The sequence below is a fragment of the Perca fluviatilis genome, chromosome 6, assembly GCF_010015445.1.
Source record: "Perca fluviatilis chromosome 6, GENO_Pfluv_1.0, whole genome shotgun sequence".
Lineage (NCBI taxonomy): Eukaryota > Metazoa > Chordata > Actinopteri > Perciformes > Percidae > Perca > Perca fluviatilis.
The window spans coordinates 27,596,212-27,606,749 of NC_053117.1; the positions used below are offsets into that span (position 1 = coordinate 27,596,212).

Sequence of the window (10,538 nt, forward strand, 5' to 3'; positions counted from 1 at the left end):
CAGACACAGCACCCTGGGTCAGGTTAATTAAGTCTACCGCTAACTTACAACACTAATAACATTACCGTCACCAAAATATCCCCGCGAATCAAATCCATACTTCACCGTTAACCATCAAGCCACTAAACCTGTATGTAAATTAACACCTCTGCTGAAATGTTAAATTCGACACGAGACAACACGTCTCTCTCTCTCTCTCTCTCTCTCTCTCTCTCTCTCTCTCTCTCTGTGCGCGCGCGCGCGCACACACACACACACACACACACACACACACACACACACACACACACACACACAAATGGTCCGGTTCTGGTGGTTGATGAACACAGCTCTCATAACAGGCCGGGTGGGTAGCACACTGCCATGAGTCCAATGTCTGATTACTCCACATTGTCATTGTGATATTTTGTGATTACTTTCTGAATCTGCCCCGTTCTCTGTCAGGTAAATACAGTAGTAGGTAGGCCTACAATGTCTTCCTCTGATGTAGACGTAGCCTACACTGTAAGTCAGTAGTAGGCTATAGGCTAAAGTGGAGTAAGTGGTTTGGGGTCCTTCTGTAAGTAATTTTGGGGTACGTTTTGGTTTTTAATAATTCTACAAGCAGCAATACCACAGGCCAAGCAATTGCCCTTTCCAAACAGGCACATTTTCACACATTTTCAATTGGACAAGAGTTATCTCAATACACTTTACAGATAGAGTAGGTCTAGACCACATTCTATAATTCACAAAGACCCAACAATTCCAATAATTCTCCCAAGAGCAAGCATTTAGTGCAACAGTAGCGAGAAATACTTCCTTTTAGGCAGAAACCTGGAGTGGTGAGTAAAAACTTCCTTTTAGGCAGAAACCTCGGACAGACCCAGGCTCTTGGTGGGCTGGCGTCTGCCAGTGACAGTTGGGGGTACGATGAACAGTCGCAATTATAGTAACAATAAAGATAATGGAACTGTGACTAGAAATAGTAGTTGTAGTAATTCCGTTGCACAGCGTTCTGAGGAAACATGTCGTTTCAACCTGAAACCTGTAGCAAAAAGGTGTGCACCGTTTTCATCTTCTTCTACTTCTATTGAATTTTATGGCGGTTGGCATATATAAGTGTGGAATTACTGCCATCTGCTGGACTGTCCCTTGCCCCATCTATTCCAACATTGCCATGGCATGTGTGAAAAGACGCAAGACAGAAATGTTCCTGAATGTAGTGCTTGTGTGAGTAGTGAAAATCAAAGGTTATCTACCGGGAACTATGTGTGAAAGAGGCTGTGAAGCGCATTTACTGTAATTGAGACATTAAAATTTCGGGCACATATTTTTCCCTGATGTGGCCTAATGTAGTTTATCATCCTCTGCAGGGAAGTGGTTTGTGAGCACAGGAAAAGACAATCTGCTCAACGCATGGAGAACCCCCTATGGGGCCAGCATATTCCAGGTAAGTGTGGAAGAACGTACCACAACAACATATACATCCAGGCAGCTGAGAGGCCAAATACAGTACAGTATGATTACTAGAGTACTGAGTACTGATTTTAAGTGGAGGTGCTGAATACAGCAAAATCAGAAATCTTAAAGGTAAAAGTAACTGTATTATATTATATAACATTTGAACAAGAAGCCTTTATTGGTGTTTAGAAAAGATACAGTTGCAGTGGGAGCTAAATGTGTCACTGCACTCTATACATATATTGTGGACTGACTGGATGGAGAAATAAATCACATCTACTGTTCAACACCTGTCTGTCACACACATGGCCTTCATCCCTTCTTGGCTTTTTCTCAGTCTGTGCACCTTTTACATTTTCACACATCTTTTATTCCCCTTACAGTCAAAGGAGTCGTCCTCAGTGCTGAGCTGTGATATCTCCATAGATGACAAGTACATTGTGACGGGCTCAGGAGATAAGAAAGCAACTGTCTACGAGGTCAACTACTAGGAAGGCTAGACCACTTCCATTCAGGCACTCTGCGGTGTCACCAACACCTATGTACAATTCTTAATGTATAAAATGGATTTAAATGGAACTAACCAAACAGACTCTTGGACAGGGGCGTTTTTCAACTTCAAAATGAAGAAGCAGAACCGAGCAGAGTTTTTTTTTTTTTTTTTTTTTTCTTACTTGTGTCTTCTTAATTGTCTTACTTTGTTGTTGTTGTGAGGATGAATACATGTCCATGTGCACTGAATCTGGAGAGGATACTATTGACTAGATAACATTCCTAAACTTTTAGGCCTCTTTTTTACCAACATATTTGTACAGACAAGCAGCTACAACACAAGTGTAGTTGTTCACATGCTTTCCTTTCGTACTTTGTTATACCTGAAGGCTATAAAAACATTGTGGCTGGATCATTCCCGGCTGACACCAGAACATTTTCTCTGAGATCTTCCAATTTGGCACAACATAAACATACTTACCTAAAAATGGCAACACTTGAAAGGGTTACTATTGGTTCTTGTAAATATCACGAAGAAGTTTCTCTTCAAAACTTTGTTTTTCTGTTCAGAGTCTGCTGCCAACCTTATTCAACACCCTGATATACTGTTTATGTGCTTAATTGCATCTTTAAGGGGTGTAGCTTTCATTTCTGTAGATGCATATGACAAACACACAACAACTATATCCAAGGCTTTATTCAGTAACAACTTCCTGTGGGTAAATTGTATTGTTTTGTGTTTTGAATTACTACTGTAAATACAGTGTTGCCATTTTTTTTTTTTTTATTACATTTTGGTTCTGTTTCCTGCTTGCCTTCAGGCACTTCATGTTAATACCTCATACCAAATTTGCCTTTTTTAAATGTTAATACACTTTTTGTTTGTTATGTTTGTCTAAATTAGTAAAATCAGCATTCCACATGTGAAAAACATCACATTTTCATTCCATAACAAATGCATGCTGAACATAGTGATTACACAAACGAGATACAACATGTTGATTAGTGAGCTATACAGGTGCTAGTAAGCTGATTATGTTGCCAGACTTTATGCTAAGCTAAGATAACTGGCTGTAACTTCATATTTACCTTTCACACGAGAGTTTGTAGATCTTCTCATCGAACTCTCAGCAAATTATCACTAAGTCACTGCGTGTGTGTGTTTGTGTGTGTGTGTGTGTGTGTGTGTGCGCTGCGACCCAGTGGGAGTTGATCAAACAAACTCACAAGATTGCCCCCGGTCCCCTCACTACTGTGTGACCTTTGCTCTTGGTTCTGCCCCCTCAGTTCAGACTCCTCTGGATGCTCACTGGATTCTGTGTGACAGATTTCAGTGAAACTGTTTGATTGGTGTTTGGAGGTCAACCAGCTCTTCATTTCCTGCCTGGAGTTTTATGTTTGGACTTTTGGAAACTTTTCTGAAAAACAAGTGGTCAATGATACGCTTGTGATTTCTCTTGGATATACTTCTATCGGCTTGTAGAAATAACACAGTGCCTTTATGCTGCTGCGCTTCTGATTCCATTTTGTCCTGCTGAGGGTTCAACTACACAGAGATGAAACGTGATGGACTCTGCTATTAGGTTTTTAACAAAATACTGTTTTTGAGTTCAACATTTAAGGATGAATTTTATTAAAAAATAAATAATAATAAAAAGATCAGTCATGAGCAAATTAACACAAACGGTAACCCAGATTATCCAGTCCAATTTGTATCGATTGTCTGTTGTTCACTTTGAAGTAATCAGGACCAAACTCCTCTTTGTCACCCGCTTTGCTTAACAAATGCACGGTATGGAAAATATACTATTCATGGCTACTGCTGTCTCAGTCTGATTGTTTGAAGTATGGTGCCATTAACTACAAGTTTTTGAAGCTACAAAATTCTTCACCATACTTTTTCTTTCTGCTTTCAAGCTTTGTTCTTTTGCCCAAATGGCACTCGCCTCACTTGTATTGTTATTTTAATCCCAGGAGTTGCATATTATAGCTTTATCTTCCAGTTCTAGACTCCTTGAGTGCAAAAGACGTGCTCAACCTGTAAATCAAGAAGGAAAAGCAGGTAGCAATGAGCCAAGAGAGATTTCCAGGTTTTACTGTTTATGGGATTAAAATAACATAAGGATTGGTTATTCTCTCTGATTTACTTTTCAAACTGATAAAGGGTGCAGTGTTCATACCTAGTTCTAACCTGCCTGACACCTAACTTCCTGTCTTTTACTGTAGGTCTGAATAGTTAGATATTAAAATCAGAAAAAGATCAGTATGTGTGAGTCTGGGACACTCATGCAAGTATTAAGTCTTCTCTAGGTTTCTGAGCATGCCCTTCTCGAGTTAAATGCCAATGAGAAACCTATTTAAAGATTGCCATTTCATTTTTAAATGTCTTTAGGATATTTTTGTGGCTGTGACACAGACATAATCAATTTGAGTTGAAGAAACTACTGATAATAACTGCACTGGTGTGAATGTAAAGGGACATTTTGCAGCAAAGCCACTGAGACTTAGTCTAATGAGTTTGATACAGGAGGGACCCTATGTAAGATATTACACTGTTACGACTGATATTTTTGTAATTTCTTTGACAGACACACACAGTGACACTGTACTGTGTTTGTTTTTCACAGTGTTTGCCTTATTCTGTGCTTTCTTTCTAAATTTTTAACTTTCTTGTGGCTTCGTTTTCTGCTCTTGAATAAATCATAAAATCTGTACCTTCTGTACTAAATAGCTACTGTGCTGCCTATGTCCCCATTAATAATAGGAAAATATAAAATACACAGGTAATACTTATGTCAAAAGTCATACCTTAATGTTAATCGTGTCATCTGATTGCTACAAGTTAGCTGGCTAACATGACCTGATACAGAAATGATTTACGTGCGTACAATAATGATGTGTAGAACATACTGTATAGCTTGACTGAACTTATGGCTTATGGCGTTATACATTTACTGTAAACATGTATTAATTCAAGCTTACAGTGGAAAGAAACTTCCTGATGTTGAGTTTTTTCTTTCCTCTTCAATACAAAATGCCTTTGCTCTCTTTTTTCTAGTCTGTGATTGATTTTATTAAATTATTGTGTGGAGTTGTTGTTTGATACTTTCTGAGAAGTTCTGCAACAATGATTCCAAATGTTGAAGAAAAGTATATCCAGTGGTGGAAGCAGTACTCAGACCTTTTACTAATAGCAATACCACAGTGTAAAATACTCTGTTACAAGTGAAAGTCATTCAAAATTCTAAACTTTTGTTGAAGTACAAAAGTATTACCATCCAAATATACCAAAAGTCAAACGACTGATTATGCAGATGAGCCTATATCAGTATCATATATTTAATATTGGATTATAATTATTAATGCATTAATGTGTACCATCACTTTAATGTTGTAGCTGGTAAAGGTGGGGCTAATTCTTTAAGTTAGTTCATTTTTAAGTTTAATTTAAGTTTTTACATGCTGCTGGGTAGCTTGTAAATTCACTAAAATAAAATAAAAATCAATAAAGTTCAATAAAGTCTTATCTTAAACTATAATATATCCTAATTTATTTGTTAATTATATTTTGTATTATTAATCAGAATCCGTAAAGTTACTAGTAATTTCAGTTATTAATTAAATTAAGTGGAGTAAAAAGTGCAATATTTGCCTCTGAAATATAGTGAGTGGAAGTAGAGATTAGCATGAAATGGAATTACTTAAGTAAAGTACATGTACATGAAAATTTTACTTAATTGTACTTGATTAAATGTACTTAGTTACCTTCCACCACTGAGTATATCTGCATTTCTGTGGGACAGGCAGCTTGTGCCCCATGTTGGTTCAACTGACACACATTTAGTTTGACTCCTTGCCCAGCTGAAGTAAATGACCTTGTTTTTCCTCCGTGGTGTTATGGTGTGTATAAAAGAAGGATTTTCTGTATCTTCAAAGAGTATTCATGGTATTACGATGATCATATGAAAAAGGATTGGGGGTGTGATGGATTTATGACACAGGTTAACCTACACTCAGTGACAGCAGATTCCTAACCCCCTGCAAAAAAAGGTATTACATGTTCATGACACAACACTTGACTTCTCTACTGGTCTCTACATAGTTCATTCCTTAATTCACACATTTGTGTATGGCAACCTGTTAATGGACTCATTAACAACCGGCCTCTTTTGTGCATGCCCATGGCACTAATATTCTAACCGTTTCCTTGACAATCTAATCCTACTACCACACAATTACACTGGCTACAGCCTGCTGTCAGCCACAGCAGACATTTAATTTGGCATCAGGTTATAGCTTTCTGCCCGTGAAATAAACTTGTCTCATGGCCAAACAACCAGAACAAGAACTTGCCTCTGAATCGTCTCTACACTTGAGCAGAAAGCAGATGCTTCAATATTAAGTAGCCATGTTATTTCTGCTGAGGCTATTGAGTTCATTCCAATGACTTGACTGGCAGTTTTAAAAAGAATTTGGCTTTTATCACTTTTTCTACATTCACTACAAACAAACCTGTATTTTAAAAAAAGCTATTAAAAACAGACAGAATACAATAGTACCAGTACTGGATATGTACAAAACTAATATCACATTAATTATCACTATTAATCTTCAATGTCCTCTTTAAAGTAATGTGACAAAACTTTGCCAAAAAAGCTATGGATGTTGACTGGTGTGCTGCTGTGATAGAGGCATACTCCACATCCATATTAAGTGAGCTACAAAACAGGGGTTTCAGGTGTTTTAGTGTGGCATTTTAGTGCAAGCTGACAGGTCAACGCATGTCTCTGTCTAACCTCCTATTGTGAACGTGCTGTGTTCACACAGAGCACAGCGCTGGACTGTTGAAGTGGATTAAGTGATCTAAGTGAGGGCTGTGGAGGAGGACGCTCCAGCATTACAGTAAATGATACTCCTGTTACAGCTCTCCAACCGGCACTTCAAACAACCAAAAGTGGGAGAGAAGGAGGAAAGGTGGGGATGCAATGTGGGAATGAGCCAACCCTACTTTAACATGTTATATCAAGAGCACTTGCAAATTGCCCACTTTCCTGACAGACATAGAAGTTGGATTAAACAAACAATAGCAAGATGACTTTAGCGTTTATGTGTTGCATCACATTGCTGTTAGATTTGGCTCATAAAGCTGCAAAGATAGAATTTACTTCTGCACACTTGGATGTTAAAAGTATGCCTGTTTGTGACCGCTGCTGTCTGCTGCCATAATGTTTGCAAAGTGCCACTTTACATAACATTACAATAGTCTACCAACTTCAGAGCACTGTGAGAATCACTCTTAATGAATTCACTTTTAGAGCACTGACAGCACACTTTGGAGTCTCCTGAAGAGGATTATAGATGCAACGGAGTGAATATTTACTGCACTTCAAAACAAAGTATCTCAAGCTCTCCTTTAGAACACAGCTCAGTACAAAAGCATTGAACAAGAGTCTACACTAGCCATGTAGCGCTGTGAGGCTGTACTTACGCACAGATGCTACCATTTGGCAGATTTAAGATACCATCTAGTGTAGCATTCTAACATTTAAGAATTAGCACTAAACACAAAGTACAGTTGAGGCTCATGGGAATATTATAGGTTTTGAAGGTATTCTGTCATAAACCAAAGTAATAGAATAAGAATAAAACCTGCACCAACCTGATGATGGTGCTGTATGGCAAGTTAAGGGATCACCAAATGTATTACAAATCATCCCGAGGGCAACATGAATGCCTGAACCACATTGTTTGGCAATTCATTCCGTAGTTGTTTAAACATTTCATTTAAAACCACAAACGTCAACCTGATGGTGGCGCTTGAGGAAAAGTCAGGGGATCACCAAAGTCAGCAGGCTTTCTCCTCTTGGAATCACGAATGTCTGTACAAAATGTCATGCCGATCCATCAGTTGTTGAGATATCAGTCTGGACCAAAGTGGTGGAACTTTTTAAAAAAAAAAAAATTTTTTTTTTCACCACTAACCGACTGCATCAATTTATTATCAATATACCAATCATACATCAGCAGAGCTTCCTTGCCCCCTTCTTGGGCTTCTTGGAACAGATTAAACCACTTAAAAAAAGCTCTTTCTTTTGGCACAGTACGAGTCGTGGTTGCTAGGATATTTTTTTAACCTAACCTCACCTGATAACAGGATTGGGGACGTTAGTGAACAACACCATTCCTTTCCAGTAGCTACTGTGCTTTGATCATAGAACCTCAGCTGAACTTATAATCATTGGTCAGTCTTTTGATGGGATACATACTGTAAAATCCCAGGAGAAAGCGGTGGATATCTTGCTGTGTGTCTTTGGTCTTTTATTCCCTTAGAAAACCCATTTTGCACAAAAGGGACAAAGGGACTGGAAATGCTAGGAATATTTTTCACTTTGGTGGTTTTTATACTCCTTTAGTACCCTGCGGGCAACTTAATAACTTTGGCCAAATACAAAACATTACTTTATAACCCAGGATTGGAGAAACATATGGCTAAAATGCACCAACAGGATTTTTCACACATCGAGGTGTGCAGCAAATACACTAACAACTAACCTGCAAGACAGTAACTCAGTGTGGCATTTTATAGCATGGCATTAGAAAAGAAAGTTTGTCACAGTGATGGCCTTTCTGCCCACCGTGTCACATTAGTGGAACACCAGGATGAAAGCTCATTTCTGTCAGTCCCTGTCCCCACCAAAAATACAAAATAAATGATGCTCCCAGTGCTGCAAAAATGTGTCTTACTACAGTGGGAAGATTAAACCTACAGTATGAAAGGAAATTCCTGTGAATAGAGATGTGTTTCTTTAGTGCAGGGACAGTTCATGCTATATGTTCAGGATGCACTTTAGTGTATTTTTAATGGGATTATATAACAGCTGTAAGGCTCATAGTATTCTCTTTTGTATTTGTCTTTTTGTCTTGTATTGCATTCAAACAAATCTATCCTTGTCATATCTGACTTATGTATTAATATCTCCTCCCATTTCTCACCTTGCCCGTCTCATCATAACTGTGAAAGAGATTGGATCATGGTACATACGAGGGAGCACGTCCATCAGCTTATCTGGTGGTGATCCTGTAATGAGATGAAAGATTTGAAAGGAGCTTTATACTTTTGAGTGATTCAAAGGGACATTTCTCACAACAACTGATGCTGCTTACAATTTCCTGCCCTATTACAGGGTGGACTAATGATTAATTCATGTCCCCACCGTCTTTAAGAGGTTGTGCCCGTTAGTGGGCGGGAGGGGGGCACACTCTGCGGAGCTTTGATATCCTACATTTATTGCCTGGTCACACATTAATGACTTCTTTGAGCTGTAAAAACGAGCATCATTATCCCTTTTCACAAAGGGAAGGATGAGAGATTTCAGCTCAGCATGTATAAAGACAGGGGAGGAATCAGTCGCTGTGTATGTAGGCCTGTGTGTGTGTGTGTGTGTGTGTGTGCATGCATGCGCATGTGTGTTTGTGTATATATGTGTGTGTGTGTGTGGGAAAGGATGGAAAAAGCAGCTTTTCTGTGTACTGTTCAAACCAAACAGCAATTAAGGCTGTTGAAACAGGTTTTATTAAATAAATGTAATAAGTTCGTACAGTAAAATGTGCGCATTGCCTTTTGATTTTTTCATTTGAAATGGGGTTTAAGGTGTACTTTATTGATTTTATATTGTACTCCCATACATTTGGGGTACTTGCAATAGACTGAGATTTCCTGACTTTAAGTTAGTATGTGTCATGCTCCAAGCAAAGCCAGATCCCACATTTCCCATAATGCAAGTAGGTAGCGTCATTCATTAGACCCTTCCTTCTTTGATAATGCCCATGCCTTTCAGACTCCACACCCTCTGTTTATAACACATGCTTGAGCAGTTAACTCTGATGACATTGTCAGGGTTATTCCCCAGACTTTAGAAAGCTCCCTCCAGAGTTGTAGCTACGCTCCGTGATGAGTAAACTGACCTTCATATGTAAAACTGATGGAGTGTTCCTTTAAATTGAATTCATCTTACTGTAAGACTTAGACTGGACATTGTTTAAAATTGTTCCAGTTCTGTAATGCTGCTTGTCTAAACACAACCAGCACTACAGGTACTGCTCTTAAATCGAAACACTTCTTAAAATATGATAAAAAAAACAAAAGCAAATAATTACAAATTTGACCAAACAGTCAAGCAACACCTTTTTTATAATTTATTAATACAGAGTGCAACGAACACATTTCAGTCAGTACCAAAAAGGTATTGAGGTTTGATACCCACCCTTACTCAAGACATGAGTGGTGATAACCTGTGCAGTGGAATATGTATCAGTTCTAGCTGCAAATCCAGGAAGCTTTGAGACATCTGTATGCTGTACAAAATTGACTAATAAAATACTATAATAAAAAACAATTAGTACATGCTGGCATAATGCTTTACAGTGACCTAGTGGCTTGACCAGTTGGATTTTTAACAAATTTAATGAGCAAATTACCCTGTTCTTCCTTTCTTTTTCATCCACCCCATGTGTGCTTTTCCTTCACTCCACTTCCAGTCGAAAAAATATGTTATTTGTTAATATGTTTTTTTTTTTTTACTTTTAAGAGGCTTTTGAGCTAC

General features: G+C 38.3%; 1 protein-coding gene across 3 annotated transcripts in view; it reads left to right on the forward strand.

The window, feature by feature from the left end:
• LOC120561295 (transducin-like enhancer protein 4) overlaps positions 1-4,595 on the forward strand; it is a 35,848-nt gene extending 31,253 nt beyond the window's left edge. For all 3 annotated transcript variants that reach the window (XM_039804348.1, XM_039804349.1, XM_039804347.1), the window contains 2 exons: positions 1,356-1,432; positions 1,827-4,595. In XM_039804348.1, coding sequence (XP_039660282.1) covers positions 1,356-1,432; positions 1,827-1,934 — 185 coding nt within the window. In that variant the 3' untranslated portion in view covers positions 1,935-4,595. The remainder of the gene's footprint in view (positions 1-1,355; positions 1,433-1,826) is intronic.
• The last annotated feature ends 5,943 nt before the right edge of the window (positions 4,596-10,538 follow it).